At 36.4% G+C, this 15,120-nt stretch overlaps 1 protein-coding gene across 1 annotated transcript in view; it reads right to left on the reverse strand.

Annotated features, from left to right (window-relative positions):
• Nucleotides 1-15,120, reverse strand: part of RNF17 (ring finger protein 17) — a 105,833-nt gene that overhangs the window by 60,519 nt on the left and 30,194 nt on the right. Inside the window, exons 9-12 of the mRNA XM_027877608.1 lie at nt 15,016-15,090; nt 8,512-8,816; nt 5,792-5,878; nt 4,593-4,751 (exon numbers count right to left, since the gene is read on the reverse strand). Coding sequence (XP_027733409.1) covers nt 4,593-4,751; nt 5,792-5,878; nt 8,512-8,816; nt 15,016-15,090 — 626 coding nt within the window. The remainder of the gene's footprint in view (nt 1-4,592; nt 4,752-5,791; nt 5,879-8,511; nt 8,817-15,015; nt 15,091-15,120) is intronic.

The following is a 15,120-nucleotide window of genomic DNA, read 5'->3' on the forward strand; positions in this document are numbered from 1 at the left end:
GCGAGAGAGGGGCACAGAGGGCGAGGGCGAGAGAGGGGCACAGAGGGACGCAGGCAGACAGAGCGACGCAGGCAGACAGAGCGACGCAGAGAGACAGAGCGACGCAGAGAGACAGAGCGACGCAGAGAGACAGAGCGACGCAGAGAGACAGAGCGACGCAGAGAGACAGAGCGACGCAGAGAGACAGAGCGACGCAGACACACACACACCCACACACAGAGACCGCGAGACACACACTCACAGGGAGAGACGGGCAGACAGCGAGAGATGGGCGGACAGGGAGAGACACACAGACACACTGGTCAAGCCCCTTTATTTGTCCTATAAGAAAGACCAGTCTGCAGGGAGAATAGATAACAGTTGTGTGGTCCTGACAGAAATGCAAACACTGCATTCAGTGCAGGTGCCTGCAAAGTTCTACTTGCTCTCCATCACTTCTTGTCTTTCTTGTTATTTGTTCCCCTTGGAACACTGCTGTGGTCAACTGTTTCTGGGGGTCTAATGTTATCAATTTCGACTCACTGGCACCTTGCCAACTTTAAGAGCAGCTCCCTTCTCCTCAGGCTTTTTAGCATTATCTTTCCTTCATTTTCTTCTCTCATCTCAGGCACCCCTCTCTCTCCCTCTTCTCCAAGTTAAACCCTCTTCTTGCTCCTTCCATCTTACCCAAATATTCCTTCCAAATCATCTTCAAGATTCCTTTCTTTCTTCAGCTCATCTTTCTTTTGCTCCTTCTTCCACAACTTTTTCCCAGAAGGTCTATATTCTAGATCCAGTTTAGTCCAAACTGGATATATGACCTGTAGAAAACTTCTCTCATTTTGTTTTCTCATCTGTAAAATTAAGGGCTTGGCCTAGAACACATCTAAAGCTCTGTCCCATGCAGCCAAAGCAATACTTATGGTAAAATTTATATCTCTAAAAGAAATCAGGTCAATGAATTGGAAAAGCAAATTAAAAAAACCTAAAGAACAAATTAAAAATCTGCAATTAAACACCAAAATAAGAATCCTGAAAATAAAATGCAAGATTAATAAAACTGAAAAAACAAAACATTGATGAATTAATAAAACTAGGAGCTGGTTTTATTAACAAAAATAAAACAGTAAGAGATAAACCAATGGTTAAATTCAGTTTAAAAAAAAAGAAAAGAAAAAACCAAATTGTTAGTATTAAAAATGAAAAGGGTGAATGTACCACCAATGAAGATGAAATTAAAGCAATTATGGAGCTATTCTGCCCAATTATATGCCATAAAACTATTTACAAAACTATTAATTCCCTAGATTAGATTAGCAAGACAGAGAATAGAATACTTTAATAACCTTCTTAGAAAAAATTGAACAAGCCATAAATCAGCCCCCTGGAGAAAAAGATCTCACAGACCAGATGGATTTACAAGTGAATTCTACCAAACACTTAACAATGAATTTCATTACTATATATAAACTAATGGAAAAAACAGAGAAGTCATACACCAAATTCCTTCTATGATACAAACATGGTTTTGATACTTAAACCACAGATAGCAAAAACAGAGGGGGAAAAAAAAAACTATAGCTCAATTTCCCTAATGAATATGGATGCAAAAATTTTAAATAAAATACTAACCAGGAGATTACAGCAATGTATCACAATGGTCATACAATGACCAGTTGGTATCTACACCAGGAATGAAGGGCTGATTCAATATTAAGAAAATTATAAGCATAGATAACCATATATCAATAACAAAAATAACAAAAGTCCTATCAATAGATGCAGGAAAAGCTTATGACAAAATACAAGTCCCATCCCTATTAAAAATACCAGAAAACACAAGAATAAATGGAGCTTTCTTAAAACGATCAGTATCTAAAACCAAGAACAAGCATTATCTGTAATGGAGATTATTATTATTCTCTCTCTCTCTCTCTAATTATACCAAGGATGAAGCAAAGATGTCCATTTATCACCATGACTTTGCAATATTGTACTAGAAATGATAACTACTGCAGTAAGATTAAAAAAAATAAGCCGAAGTAAGAATAGGCAACGAGGAAACAAAACTATCACTCTTTGCAAATGATACGAAGATGTACTTAAGGAACCTGAGAGAATTAACTAAAAATCTAGTTGAAACAATTAACAACTTCAGAAAAGTTGCAGGATATAAAATGAATCCACATAAATCATCAGTATTTCTATATGCTACTAACAAAACAAGCAGGAAAAGACAGGAAGAGAAAATCCATTTAAAATAACTGCAGACAATATAAAATACTTGGTAGTCTACCTGCCAAGACAAATCCAAGGACTATAGGAACAATTACAAAGCACTTTTCATACCAATAAAGACAGATGTAAACAACTGGAGAAATATTAATTGCTCATGGGCAGACCAAGCCAATATAATAAAAATGACAGTTCTACCTAAATGACTTATTCAATACCATACCAACCAATCAGATTACCAAAGAATTATTTTATACAGCTAGAAAAATAAATAACAAAATTTACCTGGAAGAATAAAAGGTCAAGAATGTCAAGGGAATCAATGAAAAAAAGAAAAAATGAAGTAAGGCAATCTAGCAGTACCAAATTTCAAATTACACTATAAAATGGTAATCATCAAAAGAATCTTATCTGGTACTGGCTGAGAAATAGAATGGTGAATGAGAGGAATAGATTAGGTCTGCAATACACAAAAATAAATGACCACAGTAACTTAAATGTTAGACAAACCTAAAAGATCTTAGCTATGAGGGCAAGAGTTCACTAACTGACAAAAACTGCTGGGAAAACTAGAAAGCAGTCTGGCAGAAATTAGGCACAGTCCTACATTTTAATACTAAGATAAGGTCAAAATGGCTAAATGACTTAGACATAAAGGGGAATATCATAAGCAAATCAAGGAAGCATGTAATAGTTTATCTGTCACATCTATGGAAAAGGGAAGAGTTTATGACCAAACAAGAGATAGGGAGGGTCGTGGGAGGTAAAATTAAAAGTTTTTGCAAAAATAAAACCAATGCAGCCAAAATTAGAAGGAAAACAAAGGAAAATTCTGTACAGGAAGATTCTCTGATACTTCATTTCTAAAATATATAGGAAATTGAACTAAATTTATAAAAATAAGAGTCATTCCCCAAATGATAAATGGTAAAAAGATATGCAGAGACATTTTTCAGAAGAAATCAAAGTTAGCAATAGTTGTACGAAAAAATGCTCTAAATCACTAATAATTAAAGAAATGCAAATTAAAACAAGTCTGAGGTATTACTTCACACCTATCAGATTGGCTAGCACGACAGAAAAGGACAAATTCTGGAAGAGATATGGAAAAATAAGGACACTAAAGCACTGCTGATGGAGCTGTGAATTAGTTCAACTATTCTGAAGAACAATTTGGAACTATGCCCAAAGAGCTATAAAATTATGCATACCCTTTGACCCAGCAATAACTCTACTAGGTCTGTATGGCAGAGATCAAAGAAAAGGGAAAAAGACCTATTTGTACAAAAATATCTACAGCAGATCTTTTTGTGGTGGCAAAGAATTAGAAATTGACGGGATGCCCACAAGTTGGGGAACGGCTGAATACATTGTGGTATGATTGTGATGGAATACTATTGTGCACTAAGAAATGACGAGCATGATGGTTTCAGGAAAAACCTGGGAAGACTTATATGAACTCATGCAAAGTGAAGTGAGTAGAACCAGAACATTGTACATGGTTACAGCAATACCATAACAATGATCAAATGTTAGCTATCAAATCTTAGATCAAAACTTAGCTACTCTGATCAAGCCAATAATCCATGACAATTCCAAAGGACTCATAAGAAAAACTGCCATCTCCAGAGAGAGAACTGATGAGTTGAGTGCAAAGTGAAGCATATTTTTTCCCCACTTTATTTTTTTGCATTTTTTTGGGCAACATGACTAATATGGAAATGTATTTTGCACTTCACATGTACAACGGGTATTATATTGCTTGCCTTCTCAGTGGGTGGGGGAGGGGCTTGAGAGAGAGAGATCTGGAACAGAAATTTTAAAAAATGCTAACATTTAAAAAAACAAAACCTTTCTTCCCTCCCAAAATAAAGTTCTGTCCCTGTTCTAAAAATTCTGCTATATGTAATCCTAGTTTGTGCATTTAAAATTAAGGGGCCATAGTTAGTCAACATTTTTATTTGGAAAATACCTATGAATAATAGAAAAAGCATGCCGCAGTAAAACTGCTGTATAAACAAAAGGACAATAAATTTACTAATTGTTTTTCTTTGTAGGTTTCACTTAGTCATATCTCCAAAAATATTTCCTTCACCATGGGCTTGTTGAATAATGTTATATTTGCCCTGAGCATTTAATACTTTTTCAAAGTCAACTATCATTTAAAAAGTTTACAAGTATATAGGATGTGTTAAATTAACTTACTTATATAAACATAACAAAGTAACATTTATGAGACTACTACATCCTTCCTGCTATTCAGGAGCAAAACCATTATAAATCAGAGATTCTTCTACCTATTGGGTCAATAATTACTATATTGAAGTATCCTTGACACAAAAATATTAACATTTTTGAGTGATATATTTCTTAATTACCTAGCTCCAAAATATCTGAAGGACTGAGGTACAGACTCTTGTTGCAAAAATGATTCAACTTCTTTTCCAATACTGTTGCATTTTTTCTTTGTGAATACTTCCGAATATAAAAGTGGCACGGATGTATTACATGGCTCACAAAAACTAGTTCCAGAGAACCTGCAGAAAAGAGTCATCACACAACCTAAATGAATAAGATATAAGTTGGGTTCTAATTAATGACCCTTACAAGGAATAATTTGCAATGACATTTTCCCTAGAGAAATCCATGTTTCAATCTCTAGAACACTGAAGCTTCCTAAAAGATGTTCAAAACAGAAAAGGTTTTTGACAACACTGGGAACACTTAAAATAATAAATCTTCAGCCCTCTGCAAATATGGTCTGTTCACAATTTACCAATGGGCATTGTTCCCCAGGTTCACTAAATGAGCTGTTTGAAAGTTAAAACACATTTTCCTTTTAAAACAAGGTTGGACATGGTGGTGTTAGAGTCCCAGTTACCCCTAAACAAGCCTAGTCATCCCAGAAATGAATAGGAGAAAGTAATACTTTTGCAATACTGATAATTTAACAAAATTGAAAAATATTCAAACAAAACATGACTTCTTATTTTCTAATGCTGACCCTTGATGAACTGCAGGTTTAAACAGAATAGGAAAAGGTAGAGGAGTGGGTTGGGTAATTTGAGGGAATTTCTAGAACTTTCAAGAGCTTTAGAGGTTGATAACATTGATTATAACCAATTTCACTTCAATGCATGAGACAGCCTTTTCTTCTCATTACTGGTATACAACTAGCATTATTCACACATCTATCATCTATAACTTTGTGGGGGGGGTCTGGGAGGTAGGGGGTATGGGAACGGACAAAGGCTGACACTGAACTGAGGTGCAGTCACCTGCTCAGTATAGCCCTTTGCAGTTCAGAACTCCTGCTCAAGAGATCTGCCAGTCAGCCTCCCTGGTAGCTGGGGTTGCAGGCGAGTCTCACCATATCTGGCTGCCTATACTTTAAAAGTAGAAAGAAGTCATAAGACTTTAATTAAAAAATGGCTTCATGGAGTTTAGAACTTAAATGGGTTAGTTTTAGCTACCAAGATAATTCACCTTATTTCTGAAAAAATTTTAGATAAATGTGGTGTTAAAATACATACTGCAAATCTCACAAAGTCAAATATATGTAATTGTTGCAATTTACCTGCTTTCAGTCCAAAAGGTACCGACTTTTTCTGCAAAGGCTTTTTTTGATGTCTAGGAACCTCCATAATATGCTCTATGAAGTATGCTTCACCAAAATAAGAAAGGAATGCAATTGTATTAATCTTGTTAATAATGACAATAGCATACAATATCAAAAGTTATACCTGAAATGGCTAGACACATTACATCAGAAAGTAATGGAATGATAGATTCTCTCAACTTGCCAGAAATTCTTAAAGCATTCTAATGGTAGTAAGAATATCACCTAAAGTTTCTCCGTTCATTGTCATTTTGAAATAACCAACCAACAAGTATTTATTTATTAAGGACTTTCCATATGCCAGGAACTGTGCTAGGCACTGAGGACAAGTACAATGAATGACACAATTGCAACTTGGAAAAAGCTTACATTCAAATGAGAAAGGATACAGATTATAAAGAAAATAAATATGAATAAATCAAATGAGTTAATACAAGGTAATTTGAAAGGAAGGGTACTAGTAGTTGGGGTGATCAGAAAGTGCTTCATGTAGAAGATGGTGCTTGAATTAGATCTGGAAGGAATAAAGGGATCCTCTCAGGTGAAGAGGGAGGGAATTCCAGGTATTGGGGACAGCCAGTGCAAAGTTAAAGAAATGGTACTGGAATGTCACATGTGAGGAAGAGAGAAAAGGCCAATTTGGCTGGATCATAAAATACAAGAAGGGGAATAATAATTGATGAGGTTGGAGAGAAATCGTGGCTGCATTGTGAAGAACTTCAAAGGTTAAACAGAAAAATTGTGATATAATGTAAGAGGGCCAGCTCTGATAAGTCCAGATAGGGTTAAAAAATTCAGGTCGAAGTTTAACTCCTGCTTGTTCTTGCCCTCGGGGGCTCACGTGCTCAGGATGTTGGCTCACCTTCCTCCCATGCATTAAGATGCTCCTGGATTACACTATCCAACCGTGACACAACAGAAGATAAGTACGAGGAATAACAAATGGCAAACATGGGGGAACTAGTCTTGTACTTTGAGATAAGACTTTGGGACAGCCCTGAGAATGATTGTTCAGGCCTGTTGATGACTATTAATCTATGTCTTGTAAACGTTTGCTTAAGAGTATGCAATCTCTTCTTCCTGACACTTTTGTCGTATGCGCCTTTGAGGTATGTCCTAAAAGCATTCAAAGCATTCAAGCTCTAAACCTTGAAAGTTATCAGTAACAGTCCCGGGATATGTATAGCTTCCCATACAAGGGATCCTTTGAAGTTCCAAACTTTTGCCTATATAGTCTGTGACCCTCAGATGAATAAACGGCTCAGTCTTCACCGACCTGCCTGGCCCACGTTTCTTCATTTCGTGCTGTCCCGTGAGGTGCCCCACTAGTTGTGGGCAACAAGTGGTGCCTAGACAGGGACTTGAACCCTGGACCCTCAGATACAATATAAGGCTAAATATCTACAGTAATCTGCAGTCTTATTTACATTTAGTGCCTTGCTTAAAGAAAGGTCTGGCATGGGAAGCTTTTGGTGATCATGACCAATTTTGCTTTCTTCTCTACTTTTCTTACCCTATCTATTGGGGAAAAAAAGATAATGAGTTTAGCTTTCATCATGTTGTTTCAGATATTTGCATGACATCTCTTTTAAAATGTCCAACAGGCAATTGTTGATGTAGGACTGAAGCTTAAGGAAGAGAATGGGATATTAGATAGAGAATGGGATTAGATATCTGTAAATCATTTGCATAGATATAATAGTTAAATCCATGGAAGCTGATGAAGTTATTAAGACAGCACAGATGAAAAAAAAAAAAAGAGGGGCCTAGGATAAGACCTTGGGGATTCAACCACAATTAGGTGGCATGATATGGATAATGTGCCTGCAAAAGAGACTGGAAAGCTAAGACAGGCAGGAGAGGAACCAGGAAAGAGCAGTGTCACAAAAACCCAAAGAGGAAAGAATATCAAGGAAGTCAACCACATCAAATACAGCAGAGAGTTCAAGAAAGAGGAAGACTGAGAAAAGGCCATCAGATTTGGCAATTAAGAGATCACTGCTAACTTCGAAGAGAGCAGTTTCAGTTGAGTAGTGAGGTTGGAAATAAAACTGTCAAGGGGCATGCAGAATAAGAATGAGAAAGTGGAGGCCTGATGTTTAAATAGCTTTGTCAAGGAGTTTGGCTGAGAAGGGGAAGAGAAATGTAGGACAAGAACCTGAGAGGGGGTAGAAGGGTCTAGTGAAGTATTTTAAGGATAGGGGAGATCTAGGCATGTTTGAAGGCAAGAAAGTAATTTCTACAAGAATTTATATTTGAGATGTCACTAAGAAATGAGACTGACTGCAGAAGACACACAAAAACTTGTACCATTTTAGTCTCACATTGTATGGTACATCTAAATTACGTGGACTAATTTTTCAAATGCTTTATCAAACCAATCACATTCATAAATAACATAATCAGACGAACTCATTTAGCTATCACTGCACTGAAAACAGAGTTGGCTATAAAAGTGCAAAGAGGGAACAGAACTCAGGGACAGGGAAGAAAAAAATCAAAGGGGCACTGACAGACACATGGGATCATAAGGAGGTAATATCAATCTTCTTAAGATCTGCAATGTCAGTAGGAAGCCAGTCAGTAGAGTAAGAAAGATACCTAGACAGTCTGGAGGCTTATTTCTTCCCTCACATATATGAATTTTTATTCGGATAACATAATTCCACTTAACTTACTTTCTTGATCCTCTTCAATAATTTCTTCTATGATCACATCAGGGCTAGATCCCATTTGTGGTAAAACAGCAACAGTTTTAGGGGAGGACACAGACACTCTCTCATCTTGGTGCTGGGTACTCTTTACTTCTAAATGTGAATCACCAGTTTCATGCTGCACAAGGGGCTGTTCCTCATCATCTGTTGCAGCAATTTCAAACTTTTTATTTTCTACAGACAGGTATGCATCACAATTTGAAGATTCCTTCTTATTAGTATGCTTATGAACATTCTGTCCAGCACTTTCACTGTCTTCAGAACGAAATCTGTTTGGAAAGCATTTAGAGGATGTTCAGGTTAATGAATTTTTAATGCCATTTATTCATAATCATTTGATGTGGCATTCATTTCCTTTTCATGATAAATTTAATATTCAGATAGCTCTAAGAGAGCACTACAATAGCATAGGTACCCCAGGGTCCATCAAGAAGTACATCAAGAATACTTCAGAGAAAATAAATTTTTACAGACACATCTTCACCTAGACTGAAGAAAGAAGTAGGCGAGATTACCAAAAAATCCATGTAGATTCAGTTTAAGCAAAACAAACACCCATACAAAACACATATTCTTAGCTATAGCAACTGGTCATTTTATTGTCGTGTGGCCAGAAGGAAGGGGAATACTCCCAGGTAGTCGGGCAAGAGACAAGAAGCCAGCCTGTGAATAAAAAATTTGTCACAAATACTCCCAAGAATTTTGTCAGTAACTAAATGTGAAAATATTCTACTTCAAAACACATTTCTAACAATAACTGAGAATCGCTCCTGCCCAGTCACAGAGGAGTTGTCCCTACTAATTAAGGCTAACACCGACAACTGTCATCTCACCCTTGATCCCATTCCCATTTGCTTCCGCCAGGTGCTTGCTATAGCAATTATCTTATTACCCTTTCACTGCTGTTCAGTCTTTCTTCCCCCCAATCACGTCTGACTCTTTGTGACCCCATTTGGGGTTTTCTCATCAAAGATACTGGAGTGGTTTGCCATTTCCTTCTCCAGCTCATTTTACAGATGAGGAAACCAAGGCAAACAGGGTTAAGTGACTTCCCAGGGTCACACAGGAAGGGTTTGAGGCCAGATTTGAACTCAAGAAGATAAGTATTTCTAACTCCAGGCTCGGTACTCTATCCATTGTACCATGTACCTGCCTTTTAGGAATTCCCTTTAGGAATCTTTAACTTCTCCCTTGCCAAGGATTCTAACATCTGCCTAAAAACTTTCTAAATCTTCCCCAGTTCAGGAAAAAAAAAAGTATTCCCTCGACTTGTCATTATTTATTTATTTTTTTATTTCTTGGAGTTATCCATAACAATGTGGGAATTTGTTTTGCCTGACTATATGTATTTGTTACCACTTCTGTTTTTCTTTGTCTCTTTTTATTGGACAGAAAGGAGATGGGAGAAAAAAAATGCTTGTTAACTGAAAAATTTTAAAATAAAATTAGAAGTTGTTCATAATGGATTTTTAACTTTATCACCCACTTTCTCTTCATCCCAAGCAAGTGGTCTTCTAACCACACCAATCTACTGAATCACACTTTTCTCAAAGCTTAATGACTTAAAAATTGCCAAACCAAATGACCTCTTTTCAGTAGAATTTTTCCTTTACCCCTTTGTAACTTCTGACAGTTGACCACACCATCTTACTGAATACTCTCTTTCCCAGAGTTTTGGGGACACAATACTCTCCAAGGTATCTCTCCCCCCTTTCTAAATACTGCTTTGTCTCCTGAACACGCCATTTTCCTGACCTCTTAAGGTGAGCATTTCCTGAGGGTCTATCCTGGGTCTTATTTCTCTGTAGTAGGGGTGGGGAACCTGTGGTCCTGAGCCCACATGTGGCCCTCTAGGTCCTCAAATGCGGCCCTCTGAATCCAAACTTCACAGAATCCTTTTATTAAGGATATCTGTTCTGTGAGGTTTGGATTCAATCAAAGGGCTGAACTTGAGGACCTAGATGTCCATATGTGGTCTTGAGGAAAGAGGTTTCCCCACTCCTGTTCTATACCCTTTTCCCTCAACAATGTTATTTACTCTCATGATTTCAAGTCTCCGTAGGTAACATCCCAATCTTTATCTCTAGTACTGACCTCTCTCCCAAGTTATAGACTGACATTTCCCTTTCCCACAAGTCACTTTTACTTGGATGTCCCATCAAACTGAATTACATCCAAAAACCAAGCTCATGATATTTTCCTGTGCCCTTCATTCTGGCTTCACTATTTTAAGTTTAACACATCCAACCTCCGTCATTCGTGATCCCATTCCCTTCTGTTTCCTTCATGTCTTTGCTACAGCAATTATCATCCCCTTAGGAATTCTCCATTTCAACATCTGCCAGAGATCTCACATTGGCAATCTCTGGGCTAGCTCTGACACCCAATCATTTTACACAGTTCTGTCAACTGCATCCACTCTCCTTCATACTGTAATCACCCTAACACAGACCCTTAGCACCATTTGCTTTGACTCTTGCAATGGCTTCCTTTCAGATCTTTGTCTCCTCTTCCTCCCCACTCCAACTCAGTCCTCAAATAAGTGCCAAAATATTTATGTAGAAATCTAGTCATGACAACCCTCTGATTAAAAAAATCACGATTATATATTGCTTAAAGTCAAATTCAAACACTTCTGTCAGTTGACTCCTTGGAGTCAAGGTCAAACTTTTCTGCTACTACTCTAGCTTTTCAGCCTTAAACTCACATCACTCCCCCTCACATTTTTCACTCTAACTAAAAGGGTCTAATACTTTTTCTAAAACAATCCTGTGCTCTCTTGCATCCATGCTTTTGTTCAAGATTGATTTATAACTCCATTTCCTTTTAATCTTTTGAATTCCTGCCTACTTACACAACTTAAATGCCCCATTTACCCAACCCCCTAGACCAAAGTTGTTAAACTCAAGTAGAGCCACATACTGATTCAGAAAACCACAAATATTAACTATGTTGTGTCGTATTTTATTAACTATTTCCCAATTACATTTTAATCTGGTTTGGGCAACCCTCCAAAATTTAATTTGATACCTCTGCCTTAGATTAATGCTTCTTAAACTGTGGGTTGTGACCCTATATGGGGTCATGAAAAATTTGGCAACAGTAAAGGGTTTCTGAATGTGCAATGCCAAAAATTAAATAAAAATCAAACACAATGAATCTGAGGTGTTCTGGCAGTGCTGGCCCGTGTTACGTTGCACACCTTTACTGCAGCCTTGGTTCTGAAGCATTTTGCACTGCGTATGCCCTCAGGCCATGCAATGCCAGCTGCCAAAATGGTAAAGGGATCCCAAGTGGAAAGTTTAAGAAGCCATGACCTAGATGATGATCTTTCTCCTAGTTTTAGGATTTCACACAATACTTCTTTACACCCAATACATGTACGATGTAAATAATATATTTTTTTTTGGTAACCACTAACACCCACCCACCTACCTATTGTGAGTCTATACAATTCTACTCTCTTTGATATCCAATCATTCACCAAGTCCTGTCAATTGCAACCTTTCTCCCTTATTCATACTGTAATTAATGTAGGCCCTCAGCCTCATTTTCTTAGGCACTTGCAATGCTCTCCAGTCTATGAAGACAGAGGCCATGTCAAATTTTTATCTCATTCAACATCTCATTCTACAAGAACCAGACTTTTATTAAACATCTGCTGAATTAGAATAACATGTCTAGAGGTCAAAGAACTGTGTAAGCTCTAAAACAACAGAGGAGGAAACTAACAATTGTCTCTTAGAATTGATGGATTTTTCTGTCTTTGGAAAAACCCTGGCTTATTTCTTCATGTCAAGTTCTTAGTGGTAAGTGGTATAGTTTATTGGAAAAAGAACTGGAAGTCAAGAGACCTGGGTTCTAGTTTACTATTAATTTGCCATATGATGTTGGACTAGTAATTTCTCTTAAGCTTCAGTTTTTTCTTCAGCAAAATATCTACTCTAAGTTATTTTCTGAATGTAAGGTTCTTTGATTTTAAATAAAATTTAAAATCATAGTTTTAATCATAGTTAATTAAGAAAGGTTTGAATAAAACTATCTGGGGGAACACACAGGAAAAATTTCAAGGTGGAGGTGTTATTTAAGAATAATGTTAAAACAGTTATATTTCGAAGTTCTAATTGATTCATAGAAACCATTGATTTTATTTTTCTCATAACAGAACATTGTTTATTTTGCAGAACTTGATCAGAATTTACGTTTTCCCCATTCATTTAGATTTTAAAACAAGAGAGGCAGAGATTTTTCTTAAAGTAGTTCTCATATTAAAATTAAATTAGGGCATTGACCAACATCTCACATTGTATCCCAAAATAAGGTCAAAAGAGGTACATGATTTGAACATAAGGAGAGATAGCATAAGCAAATTAGAGGAGCAAGAAAAATTTACATGTCAGATCTATGGATAAAGGGAAGAATTTAGGAACAAACGAGAGAGAGAGGAAACAGAACGGAAAATTTTATGAAATTAAAAAGGTTTTTTTTTTTAACATAAATTACATGAAATTAAAATGGTTTTACACAAACAAAACCAATGCAGCCAAAAGTGGAAAAAAAGTTGACAATTTTTTTTTGCTAAAGATCCAATTTCTTAAATATATAAAGAATTGAGCCAAATTTATAAAAATCAGGGCCATTCTCCAAATGACAAATGGTCAAAGGCTATGAATAGGCAGTTTTCAGAAAAAGAAATCAAAGCTATCAAATAGTCATATGAAAAAATGCTCTAAGTCACTAATAATTAGAGAATTGCAAATTAAAACAACTCTGAGGTACTTCACACCTACTGAATTGCCTAACAGGAAACTAAAGGAAAAAGACAAATGTTGGAGGGGATATGGAAAAACAAGGCTGCTAATGTGGACCTGTGAACTACTCCAACCATTCTGAAGAATAATTTGGAACTGTGCCCAAGAGCTATAAAACCCTTGGACCCAGCAATACCACTACTAGGTCTATATCCCAAAGAGATCAAAGAAAAAGGAAAAAGACCTATGTGTACAAAAATATCTATAGCAGCTTTTTCTGTGGTGACATGGAAATTGAGGGGATGCCCATAAGTTGGGAAATGGCTGAACATTGTGGTATGTGACTAATGAAATACTATTGCACTATAAGAAATTTTGGGGGGGGGGATGGTTTCAGAAAACCTGGGAAGACATATATGAATTAATGTGAAGTGAACTGAACCAGGAGAACGTTGCACACAGTAACAGCAATAGTGTGATAGCGCTCAACTGTGAAAGACTTAACTACTCTGATCAAGCCAATGATCCAAAACAATTCCAAAGGACTCACAATGAAAAATGATATCTAATCCATAAAGAGAATTGATGAACTCTGAGTGCATATTAAAGCATACTTTTTTATTTACTGTTTCTTGCCTTTTTTTGGCAATATGACTAATATGACAATAGGTTTTACATGACTTCATATGTATAATTGATAGCATATTGCTTACCTTCTCAATGTGTGGAGAAGGGGCTGGAGCAAGGGAGAGAATTTGCAACTCAAAATAAAAAAAAAGAACGTTAAATTATAAGTATAAAAATTTTTTTTAAATTAAATTAGAAACTAAGAAAACCGCATTGCCCTTTAAAATTCACTAATGAATCCCGATGTTAAATATAGGGCTATCTTTGGTGATTTTGACTGTAGATTTTAAGTCTTCATTTATAAATGTAGGGTTAACTTTATAGATGGGCTGTGGGTATTGCAATTTGAGGGGACCTTGTTTCCTCTTTCTGTCCTCAAATCTTCATGCCTACGCTGACACTACCTATCCCTTCGTAATGTGAAATTCTCATTTATTAGCAGATTCTTGATCCTCTAGGACTTGGTATTTACATCTCTGAAATAATGGGGCTAGAAGTCATGATTACCAAGGTCTCAAACACACAGGTGAAGTTATATAACCCAGATATTCCAACTCTCACTCTCTCTGGTGGTATTTTACATTCCGTAATATTTTACAAAGGATCTCTGAAGTTGCTAAATTCAAAGCATTAACAAAATTTAGTGCATTTTTTAATTTTTAAAATAATTTCCAGTATTCTATTACATTATGTTGGGATATTTATTGGTAAAGACAGACAATCACAAAGGGGAAAGGAATTGAGCATTTATATAGCTGTTGCTGTGTACTAGGCTCTGTGCTAAGCACTTTATAAATATTATTTCATTTAATCCTATCAAAAACCCTATGAAATAGGTGCTATTATCCTCATTTTACAATCAAAGAAGCTGAGGTAAACAGAGGTTACGTGATTTGCCCAGGGTCACACCTATTTAAAGTCTGACTCCAGGCCCTACACTTTATTCACTGCATCTCTAAGCTGCCTCAAAAGATGATGAAATTGTAAATCTTTCAATGTCTCACATTTCATATGAATTTTTGGCATATTCTGTGAAATAGGCCATATCAGACTGAACAATTATTTTGCCATTCTAAAATAGAAGACTTACTTTGAAGTTTCTTCAAATTCAATCTTCCCCATATTTTTAAACATACAAATAATTTCATTACAATTCATTTTCAACCTATAAAAAAAGTACAAGTGTTGGACTTTA

Source organism: Vombatus ursinus, unplaced genomic scaffold, assembly GCF_900497805.2.
Source record: "Vombatus ursinus unplaced genomic scaffold, bare-nosed wombat genome assembly UNPS02014813.1, whole genome shotgun sequence".
Classification (NCBI taxonomy): Eukaryota; Metazoa; Chordata; class Mammalia; order Diprotodontia; family Vombatidae; genus Vombatus; species Vombatus ursinus.